We start from the raw sequence: 22,357 nt of genomic DNA, 5'->3' as shown, positions 1-22,357 counted from the left end.
TCATGTGTTAAAATCCTAGTATCTACATATTATTATTAATTTTAAATAAGATTACAAACATGTGTATTAGAAGCTCGAGAAGAAGTGTCATGTAGCACCGTTACGTTCCTTTGATAGGAACGCCTTTTAATATTTTTGTAAAGATGATATCCGCTTCATCCCCTCGGAAATTTTTTTTGCATCCGCTTCCTATTCCCAATCTCCCATTGCTATTGGTTTATCCTTTTGTTGAAACCCATAGAATGCCCACTTGTGAGTGTCCCACATTGGAGAAAGAGAAGAGAATAAACTACTTTATAAGATTAGGAGTTACTCCTCCTATCACCAATTGATTTTAGGATGGAACCTCCTAGCTTATAAGTGGGCTGAACTCTCCTCCTCGTTATTGGGTTACCTAGGCCCATTTTTACATAATCTAAAAATTAACATGGTATCAAAGCCCAGGTTGTGGGTCTCGTCTAAACTGGGTATTGATCGCTACTGGAAAAGGATTTACCTCGATAGGATGTCAATCCCCTAAGAGGATTATTGCTCTGACAGATACTCACAAGTGAGGGGGTGTGTTGAAACCCATTAAATGTCCAATTGTGAGTGTCCCACATTGGAGAAAGAGGAGAGAATAAACCACTTTATAAGATTAGGAGTTACTCCTCCTATCACCAATTGATATTAGGATGGAACCTCCTAACTTGTAAGTGGGCTAAACTCTCCTCCTCCTTATTGGGTTACCCAGGCCCGTTTTCATATAATCTGAAAAATTAACACCTTTGTAACTTTTTTTTTCTTTTTGGTGTAGATAAGCGACTAAGGATAATGACGTAGTGTCATTTAGACGAGATTTCATCTCAAGTATTAAGTACTATCCTACCAGACTTTACCAACTAAGCTAATGACATTCACTATCCTTCATGACTTACGACTTGCGACTTACGACTTGTGACTTGTGAGACTAAAAGATAAAAAATATAATACTTACTATTACACAAATTATGTTGATAGGTTTTCAAGAACCGACCTCCAACATCTAGTTACGCTTATCGACTTGTGACTTTTTATATCCAAAAAAATAATGATTTTCGAAAAGACTGAGCGAAGATAGCATCTTATTATATTTCCATAACACCTTACATGCCTTAATGACTTCATCACTCATTTTGTACAGGAAAAAAAATTTACTTGTAGAAGATATACCATAATGTATCAAATAAGAGAATAGGCTGTCACCCACATTTCCCCCCCAAAATCCAAAACAACTTCTACACTTCTTATGTCACACTTATGTTTCTGTGCAATTTAAAAAAAAAGGACCCTATTATGAAGCAAAAGTAAGGAAATGGGGAAAAACTGAAGATAAACAAAATACATATGCTGGCATGACAAGATGAGCACTAAGCTACACTCAGCAACACAAAAAACATGTCATCACCACTTTGATCATATGAAGAACGACCCTACTTCTCCAGCTCCTACCATTATAATTTGAATTCACTAGATTTGATTAATAATGTCAGCCTTAAGCATAATATGCATGCATGGATGTTAATGCTTTCGTACGGAGCGCCGTATAGGTGAAGAAAAGGGGGTTAATGAGGCTGCTGTAGATTAATTAAGGCTAACTAATCTTAGTTTGGAAGTTGTTACATCCTGAACCTTCTTCACTTGAAACTTGAAGTTCGTCGAGAGTAAAAGAGGGGCCATTTGGAGACATATTATCTGAATTTTGATCTCCAAAAAGTGTTTGCCTAGTCTTCTGTTGCTGATCAAACATCATTTTTAGCTGTTTTCCTTGCTCTTCAATCCTCAATTGCAAATTTCGTTGAATCTGATCCACATTACAATCACAAAAGGATTAGTTGAAGGATCATGTTTAGAAAATCACCATTTCGAAGACCAGAAAAAGTCTTAGAGATGGTATGCTACTCGGACTTTTCATTTTTACCTCAAATACCTGAGTTGAACTCTTGACACTCCAACATGGGTACAAAGACTTTGACCCCTCATTTTGGTTAACCATTAATTTTTTCAATAAAATAGTTGATTCAGACACTCGGACACATATATGTATCTGATCCGAGTACTGGAGTCCATGCAACACAGTTTTACAAAAAAAAATTAGTCATATCCAGAAACTTTACCTCTAATTGTTCATGAAGACGTCTTTGGACATCCAGCTGAAGTTGTAAGGCCTCTTTGAGTTGCACTCCACTACATGATCAACTAGAAGGAATAAGCAAGCATTTTCTGAAAGTAACAATAAATAAACAGAACAGTTTATAAGGTCAGCGTTAAATTACGCTTTAATGTCAAGTTGTGCAACATCACTCAAGCTACTTCTCCTTTCTGGTTTTCCTGCAACAAAATTTAAAAACCAACTAATTATTTCAATAATCCAAGTAAAATTTGTAATCTTCATCTAAAGTTGTATTATGTAAACTTATATTGACTTATTTCAGAGAAAATAAGTTCAAATAAGTTGCAATAAGTTTAGATAAATGAAAATAAGTTGAACAAAGCGCGCCCATATAACCCCTCGGGTGTGTGCCGTGTGGCATCCATCAGGTAAATTTATCAACCATACTACCAAGAACACGTAAATCTACAATACACCACCATAGAGATTCTTTCATAACTGGTCCTGCAAATAGATTCCCTTCTTAAATTAAATTACCACCTTTTACTTACTCCAATTGGTAGTAAACAATTTGATGTGGGAAGCACTAGATGCAACATTATAAACTATGTATTCTTTCTGACATAATATAACAATTTCAACTCCTGGAACAATTTGACCTTTAAAATAACCTGGTGACTGGTGCATTGCCAACTAATAGAGAATCTGTGTTTTCCAGAAGATACTATTATAATTGATAGCGACCCCCCTGACCTTATCAGACGGGTTTCAGAAAGCAACATTATTAAATTATCTACAACATCCTTTTAGCTTAGTCACTTTCCTTTGCCCAATTCTCATAAATCCATTCAGGGGATACATGATGAGCGCATTATCTTCAGATAGAACTGCTCCAATAGACCTCTATTATATATTTATATATGATATCAAATGGAGGGAACATAAATCATAACATGGGAAGGACATATATATAACATGATTTCATTGTTTAGGAGTTTGCCTTAGGGCTTAGAGAGAAGACATTCACCAACTAGGCTGACTTAGAATCGGAAAAGGGTCGCTTAGTAACTCGGTTCAAGTCATTTTCGGATAATGAGACTTGTGGTTCAATTTGATATTGTTAGCAGCCATTTTCGTTTGAGGTAAAAAAGAAGTTGGCTTTACTTCGAGTAACTGGGATAAGGTGATCGAATATGAGTCAACTTTAACATGTTCGGATTGAATAGCCAGTTTCACAAATGTGACAAAAACATGAGACTGACTAGACTGGTTACAAATCCGTATCAATATCTTCCTTGGCTTTATTGTTTAGCTAAAAGAGGACAAGAGTACCAAAACCAATGGCTTTTTAGTATTAGCATCTCCCACTTGAATCTAGCTTAAAAGATGTGCAGAGAACAAATGCAATGCAAGGTCAATATCACAGTCCACTACTTAACTTATTCCTAACAAAGATAAAGTTTTAGCATAAAAAGGTTTTGTAATGGTTAGTGAGCACCAATAATATCTATGAGCTATGGTTAGCATATTAAGATCTACAGAGATAGAATACTGAGTGGGTCAGTAACTGATATTTGGAATGGATACGTTCAGGAAATGTCTCAATAACCAAGTCATTGAAGATAGAGAAGACAACAGATTCTTTTTTTATGCCTTGAAAAAGCAAAGAATCAATTTTGCTTATCTTAATGATGTCTATACACCACCATGGAAGGTGCACTGGCAAGCATTTGAGCAGACTTATTGGTTCTTTTCCGAGTGGAAAGAGTAGGGTGTAGTGTTCAAAGAGAAGCACCAACATCTCAGAGTGCTATCTGTTTGAAGCCCTTACGTGCAGTTTTGCTTGAAATTAGCACCTTATGACAAACGTCTGACAATAAGCACGGAAACATCTAAAAGCCAAGGTCCGAAACGTTTCTATGCTAATGAAGGCTAGAAATCGCTAGAACTTGAGGTTTCCCCCGCTTATGAAACCCCAATAGTTTCCATGCTACATAGATGAGCATAACACTAAGAGATTAGATAATACTGACTAAACTGTGGATTTGATAAAAGACAGGATCTCCAAACCCAAAAAGAAAAAAAAATAAGGTAATGCGTGAGTGGAGACATGTCAAACATGATGAAGGGGTCCATGTCCATACACATATTGAATTTTTCATTTCTTTGATCGATATCTCGAAATGCTAATCTAATTGCTCATAGAATATCAGCACTATTAGACATTGAAAATGTCATTCATACCCTCAATTGTTAGCATATGACAGGGCTTTGATTGACAAAATGCCTCTAGTTTTCATTTCTTTGTACAGTATAATCAATATCTTTAACTTCTCCACCACACGGATACGAAACAACTTAGGGAGCTGTGCAAGAAACTATATTTAAGTCTAGTACTTATAAGTTATAACCATTCATACACATTAAGAGCATAAAATTTACCTTCAGTAGAGTTTGGCATGTATTTTGCAATTCGATATTTCTACATGAAAAAGTAAATTACAGTTAGATATCTACAATAACACGGCTGTTTGATGATTTCAGTTAGAACATATACCTGTAAATGACTTTTCACGTGGAAGATGGTTAATCCATCAGAGTTCATTAATTTCAATATTGCCTTTGGTGTTGCCTCTGAAATTCGTATCAAACTGATCAAATGTTGCATTCTTAATATAATGGGATAAGTGAATACATCATAACACTTACTGTCTGCACCACCAAGACAGTGCACGCACTCCACAAATTTGTCATGGAGTTCTGTTGTCCATCTAATTCGTGTTTTGCTTGATATGGAAGCGCCAGACGAGAAAGAATTGCCAGAATTCAAGGGCACAGCCCCAAGAGGTCTGAGTCCTTGCTTTTCTCCTTGAGAGGAGAAACTCAACTGACCAAGAGAAGAATCATAAGATTTGTCTAATATCTGCAAGAAGAAAATAGGCGAGTGAATAAGGATTAATGACATAAACACAACACAATGAAAGAATAACAATTCAGAGCTTACTCTAAAATCCTGTTTCTCATTTATAGGAAACAAGTAGTTCCTTCCATCTGAATTCGCAAAATCAACCAGCAACTTATTCTTCAGCTGCTGTATATGCTCATTTCCTGGGTAGTTGCCACATGGACTACCGTAGGCTTTTGCAGAAGGATAAAATTGACTCTGATCACCATAAAGTAGAGATCTAGCAGCTGTTTGCACAGCGCTTCTGGATTGTTGTAAGTCAGCCCCATCTTGTTCAGCTAACTGAGCAGAGAATCCTTCTGTAGAGCATGGATATGAACGATATTCCAAATCATAATTCTTTGAGCACTGAGAGGAAAAGGTTGGGCTGCTGATTTGATGATCATATGGAAGGCCCACATATCGTTCTGCTGTAGAGAAACCAGGAACCGGTGAGCCAAAACGGCTCATCACAGTGCTTGAAAGATTCGCAGGCAGCACGTTATGAGGCTGCGTGTCTACTCCTCCTCCCATGCAAGAACCCATGTTCCAAGGCTGCCGAATGCTAATAAACTGGGAGTCCCGGCTCCCAAGGTCCACCATACAATCATCAATCACTGTAACCCCATTGTTCTGTTGAACTTGTTCCTGAAAGTCAATCTTTTGATTGCTCATTTATAAATGACTTGAAAGAGCTAAGAGAAATCACCTATTCAAGCAAGAACAACACCAGAATCTCCTCTCTCTAAACTCACTCAATCTAACAGAAAAGAGTGTAATATCATTCCATATGCCTGTGATTCACTTATAAAAGGGAGCCATATGCAGAACACATGCAAAATCAATATTTATTAAAAAGAAAATTGCAAATGGATAAGCAACACCACTGACGAAGTTGAAAGAAATGGTTGTACCACAAAATTCTTCCTTATGTTATTCTGCAAGAATTCAAAAAGAAGCTATGCCAACTTATATACCAAGACCATATCCTAAAGGAAGGCCAATGAACAATAGTCTTTGACAATATGCAGGAAATACAAGTCTATACAAAATAAACAAGCTAGCTAATGGAGTTGAGGTCCTTAATATTATATTGAGAAGGTTTCATTGTGCTCCCAACCCATCTCAATCAAACAATATATAAATATGAACATTTAAATAATAGTAACAAAAGAAGTAGTAATATAAAAATACAGATATGATACACAGGGAATATAGGCTGCCAAAGTAATATAACATTTTAAAGTCAAGTCTTCTAGCATTGGAAGGTCGAAGAATCTTTACAGGGCCAACATAATTTTGATAATGTTGTGGGAGATACTGGCATAAATTCACATCTATCGACAGTCTATGATTATGCCCATCTTACTGAGGAAAATAATTATAACCAATGAAGTAAATATGTAGGAGCATATTGTTTCTATAAAGAGAAATCATGGCACCACCCCTTTCGAAAATAATATAAACAAAAACACATATTCTTCCCAATGGAGAAATAATTGTTCCACTTTCCAGAAACTTTGCACACCTCAAAAAAGTTGGATACCTGAAATTTCAGGGAAATGCCAGGTACAAGTGAGTACTGTTTTAACTAAAATGGAAAGGAAGTACGATTGAACACCAAAAATGGTAATGCATATTTAAGATGTTAATGTACTGTGTTAGATAGAAACCCTGCAATAACAACATCTTCAAGATTTGTCCTTGAAACAATTTTCTAATTGATACACTGAAAGGGTCATCATAATTACTAATTAAAAATAGCCAGAACTAATCCAAACTACGCAGTCCTACTCATACGTGTATAGCATTTGCAAAACTCAAAAATACAAGAATAAAGTACCTATCTTATATAACTTGCCTTTACAAAGCTATCCTAATAGCCATGTATAAACTACAAAACTTCATTTTCATTCAATCCCATTAAGTATCTTTATTTAATCTTTTTCTTTTGGATATCAACCCATGAATAGGAGAGTAATCAATAGTCATCATAATTAATTTTACTATATTCCAATTCCAAGCCAAAGTTGAAACAAAAAGTTGTGTTTCATTCAATTCCAAATGAATATTACAATATAAATTTGATCCAAATTCTATTCCATATTTTGAATAAGAGTTCCATTCAATTACTGAATGATTCTTCTTATCATGTTTTTTTATTCTGTGTTTATTATGATGATATGTTATACCAATAATTCCTTCTTCCCTTTAAACCACATATCTGTAATCCCAAAGTGACATCTATTAGAAAATTCAAAAAGAAGAGCAAAATAGAGGAAAATAATGTATTGCTAACACTCGGAAGTTCTAATAATTCCATAGTTACGAAATTTCATCTTGAGCAAGGAAAATCTTAAAAACTCAGTACTTCATTTGACCTGAAATTTGGAGTCATAATGCTCCAAAGCTTCCATATTTATACCCTCACATTATGTGCACATTTTACATTTTGCTCATTTGAGCATAGTATGTGAGACATATGCAAAAGGATGTTTCATATTGGATCTCGAATATCTCCAAATCAATCAAATATGAGATAATGTAACAGAATTCAGTACTTCATTTGACCTGAAATTTGGAGTCATAATGGACAATTATGCAAATTTTTGAAAAAATATCACATTTTTGGGGATACATTCTTTTTACCATAGAAAATGACGAGTATTTCTTACAAAACCACTAGAAATCATTAACATTATGACCATTTACAACTACTTACCAAATGGTCATTAGTCCAAAAAGAAGCATAAAGGTCAAAAAAAATCAAACCTACGATGGATCCTTATATTTATAACCATTAAGGTCTAAGGATGCATTCTATTCAACTATTTTGACTTTTTTAGAACTTATTATAACTTATTAAAGTTCACAGATTTTGATTTTAACCATTTATAAAATCAAAATTTTCAAAATAACCACGTTATATTGTTCACTTTTTCAAATAACACCTTATATGACCTAAATCTTTTTAAATTCCTGCCGATTGACAGATTCCGTCAAGAAAAACATCCTCAAAAAGGTTTAAGAATAATTTCACCACCTCCACCTTTATTAACTAGCAAGTATATAAGGTTTAAACTCTTGTTTAAGAATGTTTACTTGGAAGAAATTTGTTCATTGGTGTATATTTAAAGAGATTTAGGTCATATAAGGTTGTTACTTGAAAAAATAAATTTACAAGAGGGTTGTTTTGAAAATTGTGACTTTAAAAGGTAGTAAAAATCAAAAAATCTTATTTTTTTTAACATGTTCGAACTAATTAGAACTACTCATAAGTTAAAATAAGTTTAACAATAAAAAGCGGAAAAATTATTTTAAATAAGTCAACCTTTGCGCGGTCTTCTCACTTTAAGTATACCTTTTGATTATCTCTATTTGAGTTAAGTTTGTATGTCTGTTTTCTTCTATTGAGTTTTAACCTGTTTGTGACTTGTTTAGTAGGTTACTTATACGTGTTACAATGCTCCACCCCCACCCCCACCCCCACCCTCGCGGCCTCGCTTCCCTTGTCTGTTTTAGAAGAAGGAACATTGTAACACGTAGTATTAAATAACCTACTAAACAAGTCACACAAACAGGTTAAAGCTCAATAAATGAAAACAAACATATAAGCCTAACTCAATCAGGAATAACCAAAAGGTAAATTTAAATTAGAGACCGCGTAAAGATTGACTTATTTAAAACAACTATTCTTGAAAAAAATTATCATAACTAAGGAGTTTTAGTTCATGTAATTTATGTAATAAAAATTAGAAATTGCGTAGTATAGGATTTGATCCCAAGACCTCAAGTACATATACTAAAGTCTTAACTACTAGACTAAATTGTATGTAGTGTTATTATCATAATGTATTATATTAATAAATGAAATTTTTTTTTTATCTGGGTATAGCCCGAACCTAATAACTAGTTATTCATTTAAAATGATCCAAATGAGTAAAATATACTAAAAACGAAGAGTTCCAAATGAGCAAAAGAGTAAAAATTAATTTTAGTTTGCATTGTGCACCGGCAATATGATGAATGCGCACTCCTTTCTCTAAATTCTAAAACATACCATGGAAAAGATGAAATTATTATCTGCATTTAAAAATAAAGTAACTCAAGAATCTTAAAGAATAAAAACTCAAAGGGCCAAAATTAGTAACAGAAGAATGCACAGAAAATACCTAATAATTCTCTGAGAAGGTAAATTCCAATTCTGAATACTCCATGAAGAAGAAAAAGAGGATGAATCATTCATGTAGGAATTCATTCCTATGGTAACAGAAAAGGGGATATTTAGAGATATTGGAATCATCGAAACGATGACCAATTTGCAGTTGTAGACTGGATTTGAGTGCTTAATGTGTTTGTTCTCACACACGAATATCATTAACAATTGGACGTTTTCGAATCAAATCCAAATGCCTTTTTTTTTTAAGCATTGTGAAGATTCGATACTGAGAACTTAATTAAACTTCTTCATATTCTCTTTCTCCGTCTCTCAAACTCTAAACTTTTACTATTAGAAGTATCTGCTGGAGCCTCCAGATTTTGGAACGATCAGAATAATGGCTTATACGCCCCCACATGCAAATTCGTATTTTATATTTTTATACTTCCTCCTCCCTTCGATAATAAGTGAAATATAGGAATTTGGTATAAGATTTAATAAACATTACTTTCAAAAGTCAAAAAGTTATAAATACATCTCTATTATACTTCCTCCCTTTTTTTTTTAGCGACACATTTGCATAGTGTTTACTATTCACAGTTTAAACTTTAATTAGCTTTGGTAATTTACATTTAGGAAAAATATAGACATGTGGGATCTTGTTAGATTCGTCTAAATGTGAATTTTTTTAATATCAACTTTTTATAATTTTTACTTATTAATAATTGAAGATATTAATGGTTAAAATAATGCATTGGCAAACGTGAAAACAAGAAATGTGTCACTTAAAAAGAAACGGAGGAAGTATAAGCCAAGGGAGGTGTGATGTCCTCTTTTGAAATGATTAAAATACCCTTTATTAATTTAAAATAATATTTTTCTTTTTATAAAAAATTGAAAAATGAGAATCAATAAAACTTGTCATATGAATGGAATATGCAATACCATTTATAACTTGACAAACTAGATTGACAAAATCCATTAGAATCTTCAACCAAAAATAGTTAGCAACATATCGTGATAAAATAATATTTCATATTTACAAAGTTCAAACAATATGGTTTATTAACATTTATAATTGTTAAAAAAGTATACTAAAGTCGTTGAAAAGAAAATTATTAAATCATCGACCAAATTTTACAGTGACGGTATTGAACATTTAATTTAAAAAGATAATAACAACTACAAAAGAAACTCAATAATTTACATCACTATCAAAATACTTTAGATAAAAAAAACATGTCCATTTGTATATAACTACATAAGATCGTCACGCATCGCGTGCATATGCAACTAGTTTTTCATTATCAGAAGGAAGAGAGAAAAAAGCAAATCATACAAGTTTGTGATGGATATTCTTGTCATTTTGTTACTTTTTTTTTCCATCTAAGATATGTTTCACCTATTTTGAAACGTTTTAAAATAGTAAGTGTTTCATTTATTATGAAACGGAGGAAGTATAAAAATCCAAAAATTAATATTTTTTTTACCGGAAAGGAAGCCATTATACTACCTCTGTATTTTTTTAGTTGCAACATTTGCTTTTGTGACACTATTTATCAACCAACTTTGTTAAACTATCTTGCATCATTATATAAGAAAAAACATAGTAAAGTGGGGTCTTGTTAATTTCATCTCAATGCAAGGATTTCAAATATCAACTTTTTATAATTTTTACTTACATCCAATAAGAGATATTAACGTTCAAATAGTTGTCTCGACAAACATGAAAAAGCAAATCATGCAACTAAAAAAATATAAAGATAGTATTAAGCAACACACTTTGTCCGCCAGGACAAGGGACAAAAGTTCAACTGAGAGATCCTCCATTAAAATCCTCATTTAAAAAAATGACAACGAAAAAGAGAATTTAGTCATGGAGTGAGCCGCCTTATTGCATAATATGCTAACATGCGAAAAAGAGCAAAAATGAAAGGAATATTGCAACACTAAGATATCATCTACAATAACTTGGGTGCTTGTCCTGACTCTGTCCCCTTTTAGCAACTTGATCACTTCTAAGCAATCTGGCTCCACCTCAAGGCTCCTAAGCCAAGCTTCGAAAGCTATCTGAAAGCTATCTGCATACCGAACAAAGTAGCTTTAGCTTCAGCCTCCTCCGGAGTTCACTCCCCTTCCATCCACTTTCTTGCTGCCAAGATCACATCTCTGTAACCACTACACCAAGTCCACATTTTTCTTCTCTTATAGCCGCATTAGTGTTGAGCTTAAATAGAGCAATATTAGGCTTTGTCTAGTGCGACGAACCTGATTCATGACTAGGCATTATTCCATCCTCTCTCTTCATTGCCACTTCATAGTTATCAAGCAACTTCAAGGCTCTCTCACACGCCACATGTGCTTCAACTTTCCGATTCAAAAACTCATTCATTCCTCATGTTCCAGATTTGCCATAACACCATCATTATTATCTCTCAGGCTCACACAATCTGACATTGCGCCATCATTAGAAAGCACCACTTCGTAAAAGTGATGTCTCCAGCCATCATGTTGTCGAGCCTAGCAGGAGATAGGCGGCGCATATCTCTGTTATCATTGCACTTCAGCATCAGGTGCTCCACACTTTCACTCTCCTCCCCACATCTCGGACAATGGTAGTCTATCCTCATATCCCTCGCTGATAGCTTCCTTCTCATTAGGAGGCTATTAGTCACCACGCGCCAAACTTAATGCTTGATTTTTTGCGGGACCATAGAACCTCGAATCTTCTTCCACAAGTTTTTGTAAGGGTCACAATTCGAGCCACCCAAATTACCAATTCTTCTCTCTACTTCCAATTGTTAGGCACTCCTCATATTAAAACTCACCATTCTTTGTGTGACTCCACATAAGAAAATCGGGGCTATATTCTCCGCACACCTCACCTTCATGATAGCAGCCTACTCAGCACTCGTCACAAGTTGCTTCAGCTCCTCCACCAACCATCCTAACCCATCCTCCCTTCGCCAATCCCCCACCATCGTATGATTTTTCTCCACAGGTGGACTGGTAAAATTCTTTCCTCCGGGAGTGAGGGAAGCCATTTGTTCTTTCAAAATCTCACACTCCTTCCATCACCAATAATCCACCTAGATCCTTGGTACAACAACTCTCTAGTCCCAAGTATAGAGCGTCAAGTGTAGCATGAATTAGAGAGGATTTTTGCTTCCCAAAAGTTGGTTCGAGGAAAATACTTCCCTTCGAGAATTCTAGCTGCAAACGAGTCCGGGTTTGTTACCATTCTCCAACATTACTTTGCTAAAAGAGCATCATTGGAAGCACTTAGGTCTGTAAAGCCAATTCCTCCTCTAGCCTTTAGAAGGCACAACTTATTCAGCTAATGAGGGTCATTTTCTTTTCACTTCCTTTTTGACCCCACCAAAAATTTCTACACATGAATCCAAACAATTCACCATACTCTCAGGAATTTAAAAACACTACATAGCATAGGTAGAATTGCTTGGGCCACAAATTTCAATAGAACTTCTCTCCCCACTCTTGACATATATCTCTCCTTCCAACCCATAACCTTCTTCGACACTCGATCTTGAATCACTTGGAAAATAACTTTTTTAGATCTTCCTATAGAGGTACCAAGCCCAAAATATTTCTCGTGCTCTTCAATAGATTGGAAGTTCAACTTCGAAAGAAGTGTATATATTCTACAAATTGTTACTAACGATCCTACTGAAAGAGACCTTCTATTTTCCATGTTGTTTTTTTTTACTGGAAGCCAACTCATAAGTCATAAGAATCTCCATGATAGAGTCAACTTCATCTAATATTTAGAATTAGATTGAAATGAAAATTTTGAATCAGTTTGATTATAAATTTCAGATATAAGTGCTTTTTCAATTTTCAGGTAATCTCAAGAAAGAAAAAATGTGGCATGTGGCATTGATGGGGAAGGCAATCAGGTTGGGCTAGGTCATGTTTGTGTTTGGTTCAATATGAATGTGTCAAAAGTCTCTTAACCCAAACGTAACCAATTTAATAAATAGGTTGAAAAACTCAATTCTGATCTAACCTATTTAATAAACAGGTTAACTGTATAACCCGTTTAACTCATTTAATCATATTATTATTATAATGAAAAATAATTATTTTCTTGAAAAGCTAAATGAGCAAATTCACTACTGGAAGTATGCATGTTTAGAGTTTTTTTAGGATAATTATGACCTATTTTAGCGATATTATTTTACTGTTTTTTAAACCAAACTTGAAATATCAATATATTTTTTTCAAAAATTTTCTACACTTATAAGTTAATAAGGTTAAATTAAGTCATTCCAGTCGAAAATGTCTACCTGAACCTAACCCGTTTAATGAAATGGGTTAATTGTGTAAATTGGTCAAAAATCCCAACCCTAACCTGCTTATTTCAGGTTAGGTTGGGCTCGAGTTGGGTCAACGTTTGCCAACCCTACTAACATAATAATAAATTAGGTTATATGTGGGAAATAAAAAATAAATTACTGCATATAGTATTTGTTTAGCAAAACTAGTTGTTATTGTGGATATGAGTTGTTGTCGTAGTGGCTATTGATTGGTTAACAATTACAGTAGTTATTAGTTGTTGCAGTTCTGGTTAATTGTCGCCTTGTATATGTTAGAGGTTAAAAACAGTTAACTATGGTATATGCATATAAGTATGTTCGGTAGTAGTAGTGGTTGATACATCGATTTCTTTACTCTATAAAGTTATTTCTACTATGATCAATTTTCATAGAAAAAAAAAAATACTCTAAATCGAAAGAACAAAAGAAATGAAGAGAGTATAAAAGAAACAACGTTTTAGACATACTTAAGGGAAACTTAACTATGAACTTTACTACAATTTGATTACAGTAGTTAGATGGCTAATATGAATGTTCATTTTTGAAATAGTTACACATAAAAAATGAGTTTATAACTCTTAATTAATTATAAATTACATTTTAGGCTCAGATAATGTCCTAACTTTTTACTTCTGTTATGTTTTAGTTATTTAAGATAGTTAATGTCATCTTCAAGATAAATGTGGAACATTCGACATCCTCGTGTGGCGAAAAATAATATTTTTCGCTTGTTATTTACGAGAGGTCAATGGGGGATGTTGGAGAGATGGAAAAAAATTCTATTGAATTAAGGAGGTAATGTGTAACAAGCAGTTGACATAGATGCTTTAAGATGTAGAGGAGGGAAGAAAACACTTTGGGAGGTAGGGTGAAAGTTACAATCTCAATATAGATTAGCCCTAAAACAAAATAATTTCGATTTTTGTTTTTTCAGTGTTGATCCAAGTCAAATAAGGACTCGGTCCAAACCGAAATGGTATTTTATATTCTAGTTTGGGTCCAAATTGAAAAACCAAATTTTTTTTGACCAAACTATTTAGCTTTGTTGCCGGCTCATGTTAAAAAAAATGGTCTCATATCTAGGTTTTAGTTACTAGTAAATGAAAAATATAAAATTTATTAAAAATATTATTTCAATGGGCTTTTTTTGAAGATTGGGCCAACCTAAATACAGTCTCATATTTTGTTCGACTTTTTTTATCCAAACTCACTCAAACCAATCCAAATCCATACCAAATTATACAAAAAATTCAAGTCTAGACCAAACATAATTCTAAAAATCTGAACAAAATTTCTGATTCGGTTTGGTTGGATTGAATTTCGGTTTTAAAACCCCATTGAACGTACACCAACACCACAATCTCTATTATATAAGGGAAGGGGGGAGCAACGGTGTCCTCTTTTGAAATGCCTTTTTTTTCCCCCTTCTCTTTCTAAATTACAAAAGGAATGTCAAAATCAAAGTCGTCGGCACTCAATGAAAACTAACGAAAATTAATTTACAACACTCACTCACAAATCACTTAAAAGAAGAAATTTTACAAATCACTCATACAATTGACAAAATCAAGTTATAAAAATCACGCAATCACTCAAATAATCAGGAAACTTTATTAAAACTTAAAATTAACATATAAACTAAAACTAATAACCTAGAACATCAATACATACAAAAACATTTACAAAAATTTACTTACAAATCACTATTCTCAAGAACCATTCATAATTAATGGTGAGTCATGATAAAAAATAGTGATTATTATTACAAGGAAAAAAATTATTTACTTTTTTATAGTGTTTCCTATTTATAATGAAACTTTTACATATATTTGGACCTATTAGTTTCTATTATATAATAGTGATTGATTATCAAGATAAAAAGGTTTATGTAAAATATCATTTAAGAATTAGAGTACAACATATCTCTATTATATAAGGGAAGGGGGAAGTTATGGTGTCCCCGAATGAAGAGATATGTTACTCCCTTCCCATTCTAAATTACAAATTCACTTACAAATCAAAGGGGGCTTCAAACAAAAATACCAAAAATATAATTATAACAATCACTCACAAGTCAACTAAAATCATAAAATTACATAATTTACTTTATTCAAATCACTAAAATGAGGAAACTTTACAAAAACTTAAAAATTCACTTACAAACTACAACCTATAAAAAAAATTGACTTGAAATCAAAGTGTCCACTTTCTTTACAATTTATCAAGTACTGTACTTAATTCAAAAATCAACTAAAAAATTATAATATTAGAGATCATAAATAAATTCAATAAAATTTCTATTTTGTTCATATAATTTAACTTTATGAAAAGTAAAAAAAAAAAAAAAACTAAAAGAATGGTGAGAGACTTAAGTGACAAAAACTAAACCAATCAAATTTTGCAACTAAAAACAATTATACTTCGTATGTCTAATGTTCAAATTTTAACTCTTATGCCGAAGAAAATCGAGTTTACGTTTCGGAAAAAATCCAAGCACGCATCGCGTGCAAAAAATTCTAGTAGTCTCTTGTTAAAAGTTTTAGAAATCTAATTACTTGTGTAAATGAGATATAATTATAGGACCTTGTTATATCTTATTTTGAAATACTTCCTCCAGTTTTTTAAAATCGTAACATTTTGCTTAATTGGAAGTTTCATATATATTACTTGCAACGTTTCCTTATTTGGTAATATCTTCTCCCAATCCCTCTTATATCACACAATCCTACTTATCATTTAGTATCTCTATCTCTTTCCTATTCGCATCGATTTTTTTTTTAAAATATGCCAACGGGTATGTTACAATTATTATAAAACGGAAAAAGTACTAAACAATGTTATATTGCTACCATCGTTAAGTTCTTACTTCTCATTTTAAATGTCACGTACTTAATACCTTCTAACTAATGTCGTCTTAAACTATTTGGGGGTCCTGTGCTATTTATAAAATCACATCCAAGCTAAGAGCTTTGAGATATATTCATCTCTTTTTTTCATAATCAAGCAACCTCTTTTTTAATAATCCTTATTTTATAATTAGATAATCAAAGAAGTTTAGATGTTTTACATATTGAAAAACAATGAACCAAGCAAGGATTAGCGTAATGGTAAAGGTTTGGCCTCATGAGATCAAACCCCATTATAGAATTTTTGGGGGTGAGGTTTCCCTTACCATCCCCTTTCCCTCCTAAGGAGTCTGACCTGCAAATCTAACTGGTTAAATCTGAGCGTGTTATTAGTTCAGTAGGGCCCTTCATCTAATCTTATCTTAAATAAAAAAAATATTGGAAACCAATGAAAAAAATCATATACAAAATTTAAAGTTTTCTATAGACTTGTAATAAGGTGTAGAATGTAGATGACTTATCCTTTTATTTGAATGGAATTTTCATTTCATATGGACATGATTATATGAATAATTATTAAGGTGAAATAATAAAAAAAAAGGAAAAATTATTTTAATTAAGCCAACTTTTGCGTGGTCTTCCAATTTCAAGTCTAACTTTTGATTATTCCTAGTCAAGTCAACTTTGTAGCATCATTAATTTTAATTAGGATAAATGACCGGTAACCTGATAAATTGGTAAATAAAAAAGTTTACCCATTAACCAACCCAAAAACTGATAACCCACCCATTAACCAACCCAAAACTGAAAACCCACCCAAAACTGAAAACCCACCCAAAAACCGAAAACCACCCATTAACCCATAATAACACCATCTCCACCCCACCCACAACAACAACAGCCCCACCACCCCCTCCCCGTCCCCTTTCAAATCCCGCGCCTCCCCCTTCCCCACCCCTTTGACCGTGCCTCCCCCTCCTCACCCCTTCGAATCGAATCCCGCGCCTCCCCCTCTCCCACCCTCGTCGTTTCTGCCCAGAAAGAAATGGAGGAGGCGGCATAGGTCGAGGTAGGTCGGGGAAATCATTCCCAAATAGAGAATCGAAGTAGGCGCAGCGCTGATTTGAAGGAGGACGGGGACGAGTGCGCCGGTGAGAGTGAGGAAGGAGGACGGGGACGAGTGCGCCGGTGAGAGTGAGGGAGGGGGAGGTGTGGGGGGGGCTGCGTGGGGAGGAGGAAGAGTGTTGGTGGGCGAGGTGGGGGGAGAGGTGGGGGGGTACTGCTAGTGGAAACGCTGCCCGGGCAGGGGAGGGGAGGAGTGGGGTGGGGAGACGCTGCTGGTGGGGGTGCAGGGGCAGGGGCAGGGGCAGGGGCAGGGGAGGGGAGGGGTGGGGGTGGGTGCGGGGTGGTCCTAAGGGAGAGGGAAGAGAAATATGACAGGAGGAGGAGGGGAGTAGGAGAGAAAATAAAACAAAAAAATAGCCTAACAGTCATTTGGCAACACGTGGCACATATAACCTACTTAATAGGTCATAAACAGGTTAAAACTCAATAGAAGAAAATATCCCCACAAGCCTAACTCAATCAGAGATAACCAAAAGTTAGACTTGAAATTGGAAGATCACGCAAAGATTGACTTATTTTAAAACATTTTTTCCTAAAAAAAAGGCAATAGACCTAGTTTTTTGAAAAATAATAATTTAGAAGGGTGGAAAATATTAATAGCCAAGTTTCCAAAAAATAATTTGGTTAGAATGGCTATGAAAAAAAAACTATATAAAATATAAAAGAAATAGGAGGTTTTTCCAACAAAAAAAAAAAACTTAGAAGCGGGACCAAAAACTACGACATTAGAGTTCGAACACGCGGCCTACAGGACATTGGAGATTTGTACCGCTACTCCAAGCATTTAGTATGTAAGTACTACTACATCCCTTTTCTTTTTGTCTTAGTTTGGGACCCCTCTAACATATTGGGTCCTGTGCTAAGGGACAACTTGCACAGGCTCTTCACTGACCTTGTTTGTAATTACAGGGGATAGTATCATATTATATTAGTATAGACAAACAAATAGATTTTTCTCGAGTTTTCTTTAAATAAAATGAGCTAGCAACTTACTATAAATATAAGTACATGCTTTATAGATCTAATATATTAGTACCTCCGTTCATTTTTAACCTACATATTTTTCTTTTCGGGTTATTCATTTTTAATGGTTACACTGTTACTTTATCTATATAAGGTTAAATGCTCAATTATTTGTCTCCACTTTTTTCCCGCGTGTGGTCCATCACTAAATAAATTAATCCACTACCTACCTCATTTTTCTTCCTCCTCTATTTTTTTATTTACTTTTTGTGCTTCTTATATTTTCACACACTTTTCATAATTCCTCTCTCCTGTCTCCTACTTTTTCACTTTTTCCTTAGTTCTACTGAAAAACAAATCTTGTAAATTAAATAAAAACAGAGGTAGTATATGAATAAGATGACCTAATCTCAATTACGACTTACAATAGTATTTGTTTGAAAAGTAAGTTGCGTCATGATTTGAGATATTGAGTACTTTTAGTTGTTCTTGCTGTTAAGCAGGTACCTAGAAACCTGCTAATTTTTTTTGAATTTTTGAGACAAAATCTAAAGTACTAGTCTTTTGTGTATTAAATATTTGTGATTGTAATTGGTTGCTTTGTATCGATCAACTGAATCCAAAGATATAATTTAACAAAATTTGGTTTACATATTAGAATACATTTAATTAATTAATTTGGTTCAAGTAATTTACAATAGTATGAGGTGTGATACCTGAGTGCCTTGAATCTAGTGAAAGAGCGGCGAAATCGGAGGAGACGAGTGCTCGCCCGGTCAACCGGACAAGTCTCACCCGAAACCAGGCGAGTGATCAGGAATAAAGACTCTCAAATATGCTTGCGCGCCTAACCGAGTAGCTTGGTCCGGGAGACCGGGCGGTTTGGCCTGGGTGACCGACTGGGTTTTCAACGCGGGTTCGACGATTTTGTATCGAGTTATATATATACTTAACCTAATTCGTTTAAAAGTCGTCATTAGTGTTTTTACACATCTGTAATATGAAATTCCTCAAAAGGCAACAAAACTTTTCTCTTTCTACCCATAAACGTAGCCAACACTCCGTTGTATCTGTGTGTTTTTTTTATTGTTTTCTTTATTCATTATTTGTTCTTTCTCACATCCAATGTAGCAATGTGGGTCATTTTGAAGTATATATTAGTATATTATGTAAATTGTTACTCATATTTTTTTCAATTGATATGGCAAAACGGTTAATAGTACCACATAAGTACCAATTGAAAAAGTTTTGGTTATTTATTGATTTTTTTTTGTGTCAATTGAAATTATTAGATACCAAAAGTTAGTCTCCCGCTAACTGATACAATACTTTCCCCACTATACTATAGATCTTTGATGAACTTAATTTATTTTTAATTCCTTAATATTTATGCTTAATTTAATTATTTTTTTTATTAAAACTTATTTTAATAGGAATTGAGCCTAACACATTTATCTTCATTCAACAATTTTACATGGACCTAGTCTACACTGATATTAGTGGATCAAAGCTACTCATGTGATATAATGACCTTTTTTCCCCATAGTCATTTTTTATGGGATCATATATAGTCATTAGTCACCCTTTACAATATAAAGTTACATCAGTCTATACTCTACCACTATCTAACAATAATAGCGTTTTTCTTTTTCCATACAGTCATCCTTACTTCATTATTTTATTGTAATGAAAGTTACAATTTATAACACAAATAACTTTTTTCCCCACATAGTCACCTTTACAACAATAAGCGGCACGACTGGGTTTTCGACGTCGGTTCGATGATTTTGTATCAGGTTATAAATATGTTTAACCTAATTCGTTTAAAAGTCGTCATTAGTGCTTTATACATTTGTAATCTGGAATTTCTCAAAGAGCAATAAAACTTTTCTCTCTCTCTGTCCACGGACATAGCCAACACTCCGTTGGTGAACCACGTTAAATATGTGCCTTCATTATTATTTTCTTCGTTCATAATTTTTTTTTCTCACATCCATTATAACAAATTGGTATCAAAGCTTTGCTTTTCGATCTAAGTGAGAAAAATGTCTGGGATGAATGTGAAAATTGATAAATTCAATGGGAAAAATAGTTTTAGTCTGTAGCAAATCAAGATACGGGCTTTACTGAAGCAACAACGGTCGTGGCCTGGATCCAGTTACCACTGAGATGACCATTATGGAGGAGAAGTCATATTCAATTATTGTGTTGCATCTTGTTGATGATATAATCACTGAAGTCACGGAGGAGGAAACCGCATCTCCTCTGTGTTAAAACTGGAGAGTTTGTATATGATAAAATCTCTAACCAACAAGTTGCTTTTCAAGCAACGTCTGTTCATTCTGCGCATGATAGAAGGTACACCTCTAAGAGATCACTTAGATCAATTAAAATACGATTTTGTTAGAATTGCGTAATATTGATGTTAAGGTGGAGGATGAGGATGCTGCCTTAATTCTGCTTGTGTCTTTGCCATTTTCATATGAAAATTTTGTGCAATCTTTCATTATTGGTAAAGATTATGTGTCCCGAGAAGAGGTTAGATCATCTTTGCATACTCGGAAATTGTGTCATAAGGGCATCTGATAGTACATGTACAGATAATCAAGCCTTTGAATTAGTGACCATTAGTAGTAAGGGACGTAGGGATTTTGGATTTCAAGAAATTCAGAAATTCCAAAGGGGGTCCTAAACCTAATGGTATCTGTAATTACTGTAAGGAGAAGGGAAATTGGGAAAAGGGATGTCCTAAAAAGAAGAATCAGGAAAATAAATTTGGGTCTAGTTTTTTGCTGCTAATGCGGTAGAAAATTCGAATTCTGAGGATGATCTTGATTTAGTTGCTAATGAACACACATACTGCAATGATGTGTGTTTTTTTATATTCTGGAGCGTCGTATCATATGAGTTCTCGTATGGAGTGATTCACTACTTATGATCATAGTGAAAAAAAGCCCATTTGATGCAGTCAAAACCGGACTTACTGATGCGGTTTTGGTCTGCATCAGATGGGCCCGCAACAGCTCACCAAAAAAAAGATGCGGTTAAAAACCGCATCAGTATAGTGAGAATCTGATGTGATTTTCCACAATAACCGCATCAGATTGTGGGTGTTGACAAATAAAAAAAGTGGTGCGCATCAGGTTTTCACAAGAAGCATGAAGCAGCGCCAAAAGAAAGTCAACTATATATGGCATTTTACTACTGACAACAGACAACAATTTTTCATATAAAATATAATCAATAATTTTACATATATACAAAATACAGAAAAAAATAATTATACATCAAATTAAAAAATGAAACTGTATTCAAAAAATACAAAAATCTGACAAACTTGTAAAAAAAAATAATAAAAACTTACAAAAATATATATAACATATAAACAGAATCTAAAAGAGAAAGAAAAAAAATTGAAAACTAAAATACATAACTAAAATCCTAGATCTATAAAACGAATGACGATTATGAAGAGAATGGTGACTAACACTGCAGTCTGCAAGACAGTTGGAATAAGCTCTATCAAGATCTGGACACATGATGCTACATTATGCACTTTGAATAATGTCAGGGATGTTCCACGGATGACCAAGAGTCTGGTTATGAGGTGTGATAGCTGATAGACATCTATCTATCGAAGTATGTGTAAGATCTAGTGCCTTGAATCTAGTGAAAGAGCGGCTAAAACGGAGGAGACGAGTGCTCACCCGTTCGGGAGGGGTCACTTGCCCATGCGGATCGGCTCATCATCGGGCGAGTGATTGGGAATAAAGATCGTTAAAATATGCTTGTGCGTCCGACCAGGCAGCTTGGCCCGACGACCGGGCGACTGGGTTTTCGACGCAGGTTCGA

At 34.2% G+C, this 22,357-nt stretch overlaps 1 protein-coding gene across 4 annotated transcripts; it reads right to left on the bottom strand.

The window, feature by feature from the left end:
- Window positions 1-1,086: 1,086 nt before the first annotated feature.
- LOC104889210 (hypothetical protein) lies at window positions 1,087-9,614 on the bottom strand. Of its 4 annotated transcripts, none has more exons than XM_010674376.3 (8): window positions 9,248-9,614; window positions 5,136-6,621; window positions 4,841-5,054; window positions 4,689-4,765; window positions 4,574-4,613; window positions 2,295-2,349; window positions 2,136-2,205; window positions 1,087-1,822 (listed from the first exon to the last, which is right to left on the bottom strand). In XM_010674376.3, exons 2-8 carry the CDS (start codon window positions 5,748-5,750, stop codon window positions 1,613-1,615), a joined length of 1,281 nt encoding a protein of 426 aa, XP_010672678.1. In that variant the 5' UTR covers window positions 5,751-6,621; window positions 9,248-9,614; the 3' UTR covers window positions 1,087-1,612. The 4 variants fall into 4 exon arrangements, with proteins under 4 accessions (XP_010672678.1, XP_010672680.1, XP_010672679.1 ...); XM_010674378.3 differs by having other exon boundaries at window positions 5,136-5,723; XM_010674377.4 differs by having other exon boundaries at window positions 5,136-5,735; window positions 9,248-9,613.
- Between the last annotated feature and the right edge of the window lie 12,743 nt (window positions 9,615-22,357).

The sequence above is a fragment of the Beta vulgaris genome, chromosome 3 (genome assembly GCF_026745355.1).
Source record: "Beta vulgaris subsp. vulgaris cultivar EL10 chromosome 3, EL10.2, whole genome shotgun sequence".
Lineage (NCBI taxonomy): Eukaryota > Viridiplantae > Streptophyta > Magnoliopsida > Caryophyllales > Amaranthaceae > Beta > Beta vulgaris.
This window is presented reverse-complemented; position numbering and strand designations above follow the sequence as displayed.

Bases quoted from the DNA above. Each gene is read 5' to 3' on its own strand.
- LOC104889210 (XM_010674376.3), bottom strand. From the start codon at position 5,750: ATGAGCAATCAAAAGATTGACTTTCAGGAACAAGTTCAACAGAACAAT. The intron at 4,766-4,840 runs GTAAGTGTTATG...TACGAATTTCAG, and splicing joins CTGTCTTGGTGGTGCAGACA to AGGCAACACCAAAGGCAATA. The intron at 2,206-2,294 runs GTAATTTAACGC...TTGATCATGTAG, and splicing joins GCACAACTTGACATTAAAGC to TGGAGTGCAACTCAAAGAGG.